Source organism: Nanorana parkeri, unplaced genomic scaffold, assembly GCF_000935625.1.
Source record: "Nanorana parkeri isolate BGI_ZX_2015 unplaced genomic scaffold, ASM93562v1 scaffold175, whole genome shotgun sequence".
Taxonomy (NCBI): domain Eukaryota; kingdom Metazoa; phylum Chordata; class Amphibia; order Anura; family Dicroglossidae; genus Nanorana; species Nanorana parkeri.
Window position 1 is genome coordinate 445,427 of NW_017306443.1, and position 13,297 is coordinate 458,723.

The 13,297-nt window shown below is 41.8% G+C and overlaps 1 protein-coding gene across 1 annotated transcript in view; it reads right to left on the bottom strand.

The window, feature by feature from the left end:
• Positions 1-13,297, bottom strand: part of PHKA2 (phosphorylase kinase regulatory subunit alpha 2) — a 90,540-nt gene that overhangs the window by 28,388 nt on the left and 48,855 nt on the right. The window contains exons 16-22 of the mRNA XM_018554852.1: positions 12,159-12,268; positions 9,770-9,914; positions 9,131-9,209; positions 8,000-8,175; positions 5,953-6,129; positions 3,707-3,795; positions 1,144-1,277 (exon numbers count right to left, since the gene is read on the bottom strand). Of these exons, the coding sequence (XP_018410354.1) occupies positions 1,144-1,277; positions 3,707-3,795; positions 5,953-6,129; positions 8,000-8,175; positions 9,131-9,209; positions 9,770-9,914; positions 12,159-12,268 (910 nt within the window). The remainder of the gene's footprint in view (positions 1-1,143; positions 1,278-3,706; positions 3,796-5,952; positions 6,130-7,999; positions 8,176-9,130; positions 9,210-9,769; positions 9,915-12,158; positions 12,269-13,297) is intronic.

Below are 13,297 nucleotides of genomic sequence, written 5' to 3' on the forward strand. Positions count from 1 at the left end.
TTAAAAAAAAAATGTAGATAACATTGACATGAAAATACTGACCCAGCTACCTGGTCTGAGCCTGGTGCTACACACATCTAAACCTTACTATTAGGGTGGCCTTACCAGCCAATAGAGGAGGTGCCTACTTTGTGTTCCATCAGCAGTTGTAGTGTATGTAAAGCAAAACTAGTTGGAGGTTAAACCCATTTCAGTTAATTTCCTGCTGTATGTGGCCAGTTGGAGGGACTTCACTTCCTGGCACAGAAACAGGAAGTAAAAGAAATCCCTTCAAAATCAGGGTAAAATCCATTCTCAGGCAGTTGTTAACATGAACAGGAATCCTCTATGAGTGTTCCTGTTCATTGATAACTTGAGAACAGATTATGTTTACTATAACTACAATTATGAATGAACAGGAGGTGATGTAGATCACTCCCATTCATTCATAATTGAGGATATATTAACCATACCATATCCTCAATTATCTACAAACACTCAGCGATCACTGATCTCTGAGTGTTTGCTCTCGCTCTTCTTTCTGACACGCTGTCACAGGAGGCTGATCGAGCGGAGCAGGGAGGTGAGCTCAGCCTCCTGTGACAGTGCGGGCTGTCTCCGCCCCCACACCGCTCTGCCGGACTGTGATAGGCGGCTGAGCGGTGTGGGAGGAGATGCCGGCCGCTCACAGCACTCTCATATTCTTACCAAGTGCTAAAGTTTTAAACTCCTTGTTTCTGTGAATATTTTGTACATGTATATGTACATGGAGGCAGCCATGTTTGCACATTACATACACAAGCTCTGCCTGCTGATTTGCAATGCAATACAATGGATGCGCTTTCCTGTTTTTCCTCATAAGAGACAGAGTACTTAAGCTGGCCATACACTAGGCGAATTCTAGATGAACCGTCCGAAATTGGTTCAGTGGGGGGCCTGTCAACAGCCCCCTGCCTGACTGATTAGATAATTGAAGGAGCCAGGCATAAAATTCTCGACCAAGCTGCAGTCAGTGTTCAGTTGTTCTGAGAGCAGCACACAAGCCACTGTCAGAACACACTAGTCTTAGTGGGAGATTCGTCCATCCATATGATTATTGTGGATAGATGAATCTGCTAGAATTGTAACATCCTACAGGTTGAAGAGCAATATGTTGTAACTTACTTTATGACACACAGTATGTACAGTATATCCGCCTGGTCCTGAAGAGTAGGGCATTCTTTAAGTTGTTCCACTAGTTTCTGACAGTCGATATTGCCATGCGAGTCCTTGGGTAAATTTAGCTCAGTTTCTTTATTCTATAAATGAATCACACGGTAAGCTGTGTAAGCACTTTATTAATGGTATACGTATTGTTCAATAAACCAAACTGCAGGCAGATTTTCTTGCATGCTGGTAGTATTCATTGGCATCCCAATTAATTTATTAGGAGGAGGAAAAGAAGACCACATTACATTATCACTGCAGGAGGTATGAACACCACATTATAAGAGGTATTACTGTTTATAAGCGGGGGTTTGTCCTGCACTTTCTCTACTTCTGCCATCATTCAAATACAGACATTGCACTAATGCAAAAATACATTGGAATTTATTGTAAACTCTGAGAAGTATATGTGATAAACATGTGCGATTTGTTTCGCAAAGATTTGTTATTCGTACAGATTTTGGGATATTCGGAGATTCAGATGTATCTGAATGTCTGAATGACAAAAATGTCGAATGCAAACGAATCCGCATTCCGATATTCGTTTGTGGAAGTCTGTACGTAATTTCGTTTGTGGACGAATTTGCGTTGCAGCAAAGTGACAATAGAGAAAAAAAATAAAAAAGGCTTTTCTTTCTGCCTTTTGGTCTGTTAAATAAACCATTGAAACAGTTTTGTTATATCTGTTTGATAACTGCAAAATAATACCGGTTGATCCTGCCAGAGATCCTGTGAGCTGATAACTTCCTGTGCTTTCTGCTGCCCTCTTATCAGTTAGCACTCTACCCAGCTATCACTGTGGACTACAGACCACCCATCCCCCAACTTAAGAAGATAAAGAGAGGGGGAAGAGTCTGTAGTCCTGAAGTTCTGTAGTCCTGCCTTAGGGTGACAATGCTGCCACTCCATAGATATAGCACTTGTTTTTCATTTATAACGTGAATGTAATACATCTTTTTATGATGTTTTAGTATCTCTGAACCTGGATATGCATGGCTGTGCTTTCTCCTTCTTTTGGCGTGTCAGAAGAAATCAGTGCACTAGTAATGCTATTCAGCAAACACTGAAAATATACTAAGATCAAAAATATTTACTCAAATCACCTTACTCCTTGTAAACCACCGCAGCCAGAATCCTGAAAGTACCTCAGAGGTTCACTGGGAGTATACTTCTCGCAGGCTGTGCAGTGTTAGTATTCCCTTTTTGTGTACATTGTGCATTCTGTGTGCGAGTGACAGCAAGAAGCCTTTAGTAGAGGTGTTTAAAGTAACATTTGGCAAAAGCTGTTCCCTGCAAACCAGGACACAGTATACTCACCTCTCTGGGGACGGTGTCTCCTAACTTTGTTCTGTTTCAGTGTTGCAGCCACCGTCAGACTTTACGGCCTCCAACATTTTCGGGAGAGTCAGATGCATGTGTCCTCTGCCACGCACTGTGTTCCATTTTCTGACTCCTATGTCACTGCTGTGCCTTGTAGGCGTGTAGGGCTCATATGATGGAGCCTTATGTCACTGCTGTGTCTTGTAGACATATAGGGGTCATAAGATAGAGCATTATGGCATTGCTGTGTCTTGTAAACACATAGGGGTCATATGATGGAGCCTTATGTCCCTCCTGTGTCTTGTAGACATATAGGGGTCATATGATGGAGCCTTATGTCACTGCTATGTCTTGTAGACATATAGGGGTAATTTCATGGTGCTTAATGTCATTGCTGTGTGTTGTAGGCATATAGGATGGGGCAACAACATGCTGTAGAGGAAACAGGTGACCAAAAGTGTTAAAGGAGAACTATGAGGTGAGTGATTTTCACTCAACCTCATAGTTGGAGCCGACGTGTGACAATTAAACTGTCACACATCGGCTCAATAGATCGGGAAGTGAGTGAACACATACCGTCGCTCACTCACTGCTCCCTGCTGGGATTCCCCCTCCTCCTCGCTCCGATCCTCCAGCGCGGACTGGCGGAACGGATGTGGGAGGGGGCGGGTACAGCTGGCTCTGCCTCTAGATAGGCAGAGCCAGCTGTCAATCACACAGCTGGGTGGATCTCAGCAGTAATGTCGGGATCCGTCCCGGCTGCGGCGGTCTCAGTATACCGCGAGCTGTAACTCACGGTATACTGAGCTTTGGGTGAGCTTTGGGGAGGACGCTAGTTTCTGTCCTTCCGTGACCCTTAGGAGAACTAATGGGGAAAAACACTTACCCCATAGTTCTCCTTTAAATGCTGAAGATTCTAAAGGATGCTGCAGTGCTGGAACAGAACAAAAGTAGAAGTCATCAAATGTTTGGCAAGGACATCATCAGCATACTGACAAAATGGAGTGGCACGAACAAGTGCTCTACAGCAAAATTTATAAAGAACTGAAGTACCCAGTACCTAATGTGCCTATATGCAAATGAGGATTTAAGTTTTAATTCTGACCGAGTATGGCTTTAAAGGTGTTCAATTATTGAATGTTTCCAACAGAATTTTCCTAATAATATTAACAGAAATAATGGCTAACACAACTGGTCTTACCTGAGGTTTGTGAATTTGGGGAACTTCTAACAGATTTAGAGAGCGCCGGTGACCACTCAGATTTTTAGCAGGCAAGAACAAAGAAGAATCTGAAATGATGAAATCATTGTAAAGATTGGTAAAGACATGTGATATATAAAAAACATAAGCAATACATAATTATCATTTTAGATAAATGCTGACTATTTAGCAGCAAACCTTGACACTGTTATGAACATGTGAGTTACAACCATATTAAAAATGTTCTCCCTCCTCATTAATCTTATTTGATAAAGTGTTTAACAAAAGATCAGATCTGATCAAGATCACGTTGCCTGAATCAGATTCCTTCCATCGTTCTCCTGGTGCAGGATGACCATACGAAAGCAAGAACCTACCTTTGGTTGTGGTTTTATTCCCAGACACTTAAACAACAAAAGTCCAACTGGCCTAAATGATGTGTCTAAAATAAGAATTCACTTTGTTATGCAGAAAAGAAAAAACAGAATGTCTCTTCCAATGCAGCATTAGATAATGAAAGAGCGAATCCACCACAGTTAGGGGTGTATTTATATAAAAAAAAAAATCTGTGTCAATGGGGCAAAAAGGAAGGTTATTAGTATATTTTGTCTCCAGGTCTAATGTAATTGATTTATAAGATTAGAGTGAATTGGGAATATACCGCATTATGGCCACTAGATAGGTCAGAGGATCATATGAAATTACTGTATTACAGTACTGTATTTGCTATGATTTTCATCTCCATCTAGTGGCCCTAATGGGGTATGTTCCTGATTCACTCTAACCTTATGAATTAATTACATTGACCTAGGGGCAAAATATGCAATTATTTTTATAAATACACTCCTTACTGTTTTAACTATTAGACCTAAAAAAGGATCAAAACCCTCCTATGCTCTGAGGACAGCCCCAATTTAGCCTCTATTTAAATTTGTAGTTTTCATGGTGCTGCAGACATGACCAGTTATAAAACCAGCCATTCCCAGGGCCTGAATGTTTAGTTAAGAGCTGGCACTGGCAACTGTGACAGTTATTACCAGAGTCATGCCTTGAATGTAGCATACACTGTACATGGGCTAGTAGGCAGAATGAAAATAAAAACACTGCACAAAACCACATTAGTATGTTAATAAGGGATTTACTAACATTTCTGCTTAAATATGTTCTTTAAAAAACCTGTAAGCAATATTGGTGCATGTAAACAGTAGGTTTTTAATGCTCCCTCACCCCTACTAAAAACTATGTGCCAGTCCCAATGTGGCAGCTAAAGAGCGCTGTGCTCTGTGTGAGAGCAGTGGTCTCTGTACAGTAGTCTGACATATCCCCGCATTGGTACTGCTATAGTGCACCAATCAGCAATGCTCACACTCCCTGCTGATTGGTGCACTGTAGATGTGACAACATGAGGGGTTAATGTTGGACCACTGAACAGAGACTATTGCAATCACACAAGCACTAACCTAGAACAAGTGTGCACACCACTAAACACTAATCTAATCAACAGGGCTGCTCAGGAATTGAGCGCAATCTTTATTGGAGAGTTGGATCACAGGAGGTGTGCGAAAGACAAGGTCTGACTCTGCTATGTGCTGGCAGCATGGGTTTTTTAACCCTTGCTGCAATACTTTGCTCCTAAAAAAGTAAAAAGGAGGTGTATTTATTACTGTATACGCACCGTGACAGCATTACAGTAATAAATTAGCAGTGTGTTTTTGAAACATTCATTACATTTTCTAATATTTCAGTTTTAGGGATGCTGGAAAGTTGAAACACCTGACTGTTTTAGCTATGAAGGACTCTACAGGTGAGATCGATTTTTTCATCAATGAGCAGAGTGGGACAATGAGACTCTGTCCCATGGGGGTTTCACGCCCATACTCTTCCAAGGTGTCAGTGTTTACAAAATGTGGTTCCTTCACATAAAATATCTATTGGTTGGGAACTCTTTATCTTACTATATAGTTAAATACTTGTGCCATAGGATGAAACAATAGTTTAGTGCTATTAGGCTAGCCAGGACCATGCTGCCAGTAAGGCCAACTGAGGAGACAGCGTCAGGCAGCACATAGTGGGGGGTGCTACGGAGGCTCCAGTGTCCATACCAGACCCTCTATCTTCAGTGCAGCTCAGTAAAGCTGAGCCTAATAAACAGACTTACGGTTACTGAACTCCCTGCCCAGCCACTGCTCACAATTACTCAGTCCCTGGTCCACACAGCATTATTAGTTGCTCAATCAATGACTTACTTGGTATATCAAGGCCTTTTGTTTTGGCCATCATAGAGAGAATATCCCGAGTGGAGTGCAGAGAACTGAAGCCTTGGTGCTTTGATGAATTAGCCACTATGGGGGGCAAATTAGTGGTGGAAGCCACACTTTGCTGTAGGTGATTTATGTACTGGTCCAACTCATCTTCTGTTTCATCTGGAAAAAAAAAAGATGACATTTACTTTTCCAAAGCACAATATTGCTTTTGTGATGGGACTAACATATGAAATGAGAAGTAAATAATAATGTATTTATTTCCCACAACAATCTGCTGCTCCAGTTATCCTTTTTCTTCTAACGTTTACAAAAAACACCCCTTTGGATGGCAATGACCACAAATATATGTTGTCCGATTACAAATCAGTACTGGTGGCATCTGATGGTACTGTCCATAAGGCATAAAGAGATCCACCAAGGCGTGACAGGCAGCCCTTATGGTTGAGTTAGAAACTGATGCAAAGACCCTTTTGGGAAATTGCAATGAGGCTACTGAGAGCAAGTGATCTGAGGCACAAAATACTTACATAACCATTTCCCTATCTAGGAGCCAAGAATAAAAGATTCTTTGTTAAACAACATTTTAGGAGAGGCATAAAACACAGGACATCTCTTAGCTATGTTTGCAAAATCTTAAACAGATTATACCTTTATACAAAACATCACAACGCCCCTAGAGCACACATTGCACACATTGCACACTACCATGGGGTTAACTCAAATAGATATTTATCTGTATCAAACTACACTTTGCTGCAGATTTTGATGTGGTATTGAGATATTGTGTTATGTGAACAGTTCCTGTATATCTGCAGTGTTCATACACACTTAGGGGTCTATTCACTAAGCTGCCAAAGGATCCGTAGCTTCCGCTGATCATTCGGCTAGCTTCGGCCCTAGGACCCCTTCGGTTCAGTAAAGCGGCCTCTACGTGTTCCCAGTGTGTAATGACTGATAGCGTTCCTGGCTCCCGGCCGCCCGGGAGAGAAACACTTTCTCCCAGAAAGGTTCACTCTGCTCGATCGAGTTTTTTTTTTCTTGCTTGAGTTTTATTTCCTTTCTTTTTCTTCTAACATCAGAGCTGTTGGCTGCCGTCAGAATAAAAAAAAAATCACCATAGGAATGCATAGCTAAATTCCTATTGGCTATTTCAATTTGCAATAGCCAATAGCAAACTAGCTATTGTACCCACCCACTGCTTCTGTCAATCAGCAGAGGGGGACCTGCAGTTCTCCATCAGGTTCCCCTCTGGTGATTGACAGCAGCAGAGGGCGGGTGCAATAGCTAGTTTGCTATTGGCTATTGCAAAGTGAAATAGCCAATAGGAATCTAGCTATGCATTCTCATGGTGTTTTTCTTTTTGATGACAGCAGAACCACCCGGCCAATAGAAAACAGTTGGGCGGATCTAGCTGTCACTGCTAGGTCTGCACAATCGTTTTCTATTTTTTTTCTACTTTGTTAACTATTTTTCTATTCTGCTCGGTACCACAGAGGTACTGGGCAGAATAGCCGAGCTGAATGCCGCTCAGCGGCATTCGCCTATTTACTCACTGCTGTTCAGCATCTACGAGAATAGGCCAAACAGCAGCAAGTAGCCTGCCGGAGGTTCGGCTCAGCCGATCCAGATGTTGGATCGGCTAAGTCGAACTTCTTCTGCACTTCGGGTCGGCCGAACATGCTGAGCATGTTTGGACGACCCGAAGCCACACGAAGCCACCCGATGTACGGCTGATTTCAGCCGATATATAGCTGAAATCAGCCGTACAAGCCTGAAGTGAATAGCCGAACAGCGTTCGGCTCACTTCGGGTTGGTTATTCACTTGGCTGCCGTCGGCAGCTTAGTGAATAGACCCCTTAGTTACCCTGTTCCCTTTTTCACATGTACATTTGTGTTAGGGATATTAGGCTGTAAAGCACTGTGAAACATGTCAGTACTAAGTGAATAACAGTGAAGATACAATGCTGAATACACAAACCCACAATAAAAATGAGACACAATTTTGCGGAATAAAAATGCCATTTCCTACCATTTTCTGTTTGCTCTGTTTGAAATCCAGCCAATTCATATTCACAGTCATTGTCTGGGCTATAGTACCCCTCACTATCTTCCTCTAAAAGCTTTTCATCACAGCCCGCATCCAGGAAACTCAGGTGAGTGAAGAAGGAGGTGGTAAGAAAATCAGATAACGTCCCCTGTTTTACTCTGAAAGAAAATAAGTTAATGAATTAGACTAGGAGAATATTATACATGCGTGAAGGGCTGAAGGCAAAAATGGATCATGTCAGACAATGTAAAAGATTTGCGAAAGCTCTATTCTATCTACATTTTAAAATAAACCTTTTATGAGGGTAATGCAGGGGCCACAATGGCTAACCTCTCTCTGAAAATGCTACTTGTTTGGCTGGCTATACAGACCCTCGGGTTCAATACTTTCTGACCACTGACCCAGAACAAGTAAGAAGGCCAGAGAATTTAGAGAACAGCCAGCAGGTCTTATTTGCAAACTTGTTCCAGACCAAGGACTCAGAGAACTATACAAAATTGAGCTCTGCTCTCAGGCCGACAAAATGTGCTTGTAACCATACCAGTCACGGGTGCACAAGGCCCCACATGATATCTATCACTTCTGAACAGCTTGCACCTTGTAATGGGAACGGGCTGCATATAGAAAACTTTAAGCTCTAGGCGGCACGAGAAATATTGTGCATTAATTTTTTGTGTGCATTGGAGTCAGTAAAGTATTGCTACTACAATTAGTGGATCACAAATGCAATTCTCTGGCTCCTGCAGACTCTTCCTCCCGTCCCTGTCCTCAAGTATGGATATTCAGTAACAGGGATGGGAGGAAGTGTCAATGAAGTGTCTACCAGTGCAGTGACTATTGTATTGAGCACTACTAGCAGTGACAGATGGAACTTGTCATTTCTTCATGCAGGTCCTGTCAAAAGGTTTTCGGGAATGGATGACGTGGCTGTGTGGGGAGAACCATGTACAGCCATGCCAGATTGAAAAAACTGCAGCAAACTATGGGGAGAAGAACCCCGTGATTCAGGTAAGGTGGGAGGGATCATTGTGATGTGATCATCACCCTAAAAATGGATTTAACATGGAACATAGCAAAAAAGGTAAACTTTGCATTTAAAGGGAGATTATGTACCTTGCTCCACCAAAATATCCATCCTCGAGTTTTCGAACAGTTGAAAGAATAGCAGGGTCTATGTCAGAGCCATCCTCATCTAAAGAACAAATACAATAATACCACTTTAGTTCATTCAAAATATAAGCTTGGAGATAAATAAGGTTCACAACAAATGTACCTGAAAAAAACCATACTGGACTTACTATGTCTAGCTGCTGATTCCCTATATAATCCAAATTTAGAGTCAAATTAACTCCACACTACTGTTTGTTGCAGTATCTCCAAAAAGAAAAAAACAAGTTTACCCAAAGCTGGCATGTAACATAACTAAAATATAATGTAATCTAAATGGGGAAACCAGGAGCAAGATTGAGAATCCTTTGTAATGCTTGCAGCCATTATGAGTAGTAATCTTACTGTAGGAGGCACTGGGCATTAGTAGAAGCCAGTAAGCAATTCAATATACTGTGCCAACCCAAATGGCACTCCAACACATCAACAGGTGTGCTCAGGTGCCATTAGGAATAAATGGCAACGCACCAGTGCACCTGCAAGATACCATGCGATGTGCAATAGCGTGTGCTAAACGCACGGATCCCTTTTACTACCATGGGAACACTGCAAGTTAACACCAGCAATAATTCTTAGATTAATTACTAAGCATGGAGTTGGTAATGGGAAATGTGAGGGTTGGTCTTCCAGTCATTCTCCAGCAAGAAGTCAGGTAAGCCAACTCAGTCCGGAGCATCTCAACAACCATTTTGCTGTCCAGAGCCAAGTAGAAGTGGTGCTGGTCTGTAAACTGTGGAAGGAAAGAGATGAAAACAGATTAAGAATGTACTGTAATGACGTAAATAAAATGACCAGTTTTAGTAAATCACACCAGTTGATGCTCACAACCACTTTGGATACCACCTGCTTGATAAGGATGTATTGCATCTCAGGAAATATATAGCAAAACCTGATAAAGATCCTACCGCCTGGCAAAAAGGATAAAAGTACAAATCTTCTAATGTATTGTTGACTTTTATGCACAATGGTAAAATACAAGAACAATGAAATATTATATAAGGGACCTAGAGACTGATTTATAAAACAAATGGAGGTGCTTCCCCTAGCAGTCAATCATATTCTAGCTGTAACTTCCTCTGGTGCAGTTTAGAATATTAAAGCTGAAATTTACTTAGCCTCATTACCATTGAAAGCAAACCCACCATGAAAGAAAAGTTTCCTAAACATGCAAAATAAGAGAAGGAATACTTACCCTTCATGCTTACCATGTCACTATCACACCGCTCCACTCAAAATAATTTCTACTCTAAAACTCGTAATCAAACCAACACTTTCGAGAGTGTTGATCTCTTGGGTCCCCCCAGCTGACCTCCATTTCATTGGTGTATCCTGTAATCATGTGAAGGTCGAGATGAACCAGTGAGAGTTGCGGAGGAACCAAGAGATCCACACTTCCAGAAGTGTTGATCTTTCTGCACACTCAAGAGGAGGATTTCTATTGAGCGGAGTAGCCTACTGATGGTGTGTGCAGCAGGAAAGTTAATATTTCCTCTCTTTATTTGCAAGTACATTTATTTGGGAAACATTTATTTCAGGACACGCTTTAACTTTGTTTTTTTTAAACCCCCCCCAATTGTTTTAAAGTAAATATTGAACTGCATAAAAGCACCAATGTTAAACCTTAAGATGAAGAAAAAAATTACTGCCTCATAGGCCGGTTCACACCACAGCATTGTGCTAAACGCACAGGATACGCTAGGTGGAGTGGCGCATTGCTCTGAAATTTTTACTCAATGCAGCCCAGCACAACATGTAGTACCACAATAATGTGCATTGTGTTGTAGTGATAAATAGTAGTGCATACAACACACCAACAGGTGTGTTGGGGTGCCATTCAGAATGATTGGCAATGCACAAGTGGACCTAGCACACAGCACTGTGCAATAGTGCATGCTAAATGCATGAATCCTGTGCATTTAGCATAAAACTATGGTGTAAACTGGCCGTGAAATAAATGTTGTGTACTGGAGGTAGAAGGGGGTGCCACATACAGTATGGACCTTACCCAGTAAGAATGTTACTTTGGGTTTTGTACTTGGGGAAGATGCCAGATTCTGAGATAAGGGCAAGATTGCAGGATATGGGGTAACCGTAAATCATAAGATATAGTTAAAGAGAAGGCCACACCAGCCCCACTGTATGAGAGCAAACATTTGTAGTTCAGTTTTTTTGTTGGATTTACCCCCTGAGAGGCAAGTACTTCTGTTGGTGTTATGAGTATTATACACGAAGAAAAGCCTTTAAGGCAATATCTGTATTTGGGCCAACCTAATCTGTTTCTACCAGTACTGTGGAGCTTCCTCCCAATATGCTCCCCATGTGTTGTTGACCCCACAATGCATTTATATTTACAATTTAACACCAATCTAATTCCAGAACATGTGCAGGTATGTCTGCAGATTGCTCCACTATTTAAAACCCAACTCCAACCAAAACTTTATTTAGCTTTGGACAGGGTAGGAGAGGGTTAGAGCCCCAATCGGGAGGACAGGGACAAGAACCAACCAACAGAAATCCAGACAATGGGTTAGTGGAGGAAATTAAAACTTGACAAAACCTCTACGTTATACCTAAATATGGCTTGAGTTCACCTTTTTTTTCCAAATGTCTTAGATGAATTGACATAATTGATGTATTGATGTTTTGCAGTACAAAAGTCAGTACATAACTGTACATGACAAAACAGTAACCAATGAGGAATGGGGGAGGAGGGGGGTTTGAAGTGAGAGGTACATGGTGCAATGGTGGTTACTTTAAAGTACAGAATACCCCTTAAAAGTGACAATATAGGGCATTGGTACATCTAAAGAAAGAGGTACATTCTGTAGAATCTAGAAGGTAGAAGAAAGCAGATAAGGTAGTCTTCACTAAATGTTGTAGGGGTAACAAATTTGGCTTGATTTAGACTTTAATATAAACTGTCATAAAACTATAATTATACAGATAAACTGGCTTCCTTATTTCTTGCACCCACCTGAGGAGTAAAAGTGAAGATCTGATTCCTAATTGTGTACAGCTTAGATGTTCCCAGGACTCCAATGTGCCGGTAAGGGCGTCCACTCAGTTTCATGGCCCTATTAATGCCTGTAAACATGGCCAGAGTAATATTTTTTTTACTACATGCACAATATCGCAAGTTTACTGCTATTGGCAAAATCATTTCTCAAAGGGCCAATAAACTTTAAATACACGCTGCTTTAGTGCTTATTTATGTCAATACGCATAAAGCAACATGCATATATAGAGGCTGATTTAGGGGTTGAAAATCTTTATACATTAAATTGCGTGAACATTTACTTAAAAGAGAACTAAGGAGTACACCTTTGTTGGCATTTTTAGTTTCCTAATGATACAGGAGTACATTTTGCAATGCACTCCTGTAATAAAAAATCCACCATAAGCTGGTGTATTAATATATCTGTGCAGGTGCAGAAGCTCCATCCCCTGTATTGGGAAATACACATAACACGTCGGTAATAACACACAGGAGATCTGCAGCAGTGCTTCAGTAACTGGACAAGGTAAGATCAGTTACTGAAGCGCCGCTGCAGATCTCCTTTTTGTTATTCCCAATGTATCATGCGTATGTCCCGAGACAGCAGTGTAGAGGGGAGGTGGGGACTGAGCTGGTGTGCCTTTCTTATTTCCCGTGTTTTATGTGTATGTCCCAAGACAGCAGCGTGGAGGGGAGGCAGGGATGGTGCTGCTGCGCCATGCATGCGTATTCATGAACACTCAGCGGTTCCTACAAGCTGCTGTCACTCAATGGGAGGAGAGAAGAGTGGGGAGAATCCTGACAATATTGTCGGGATCGCTTCTCTGCACAGAGCTTAGCCCCACCCACAGTATATTACAATGAATTGCAAGCTTATGGTGGATTTTTGATTACAGAATACACCTATAGTCATAGGGGTCTACTCACTAAGTTGCCGTAGGCAGCCGAGTGAAAGACCGACCTGAAGTGAAGTGAGCCGAACGCTGAAATCAGCCGTACATCGGGTGGCTTCACGTGGCTTCGGGTCGGCCGAACATGCTCAGCATGTTCGGCTGACCTGAAGTGCAGGAGGAGTTCGACTCAGCCGATCCAACATCTGGATCGGCTAAGCCGAACCT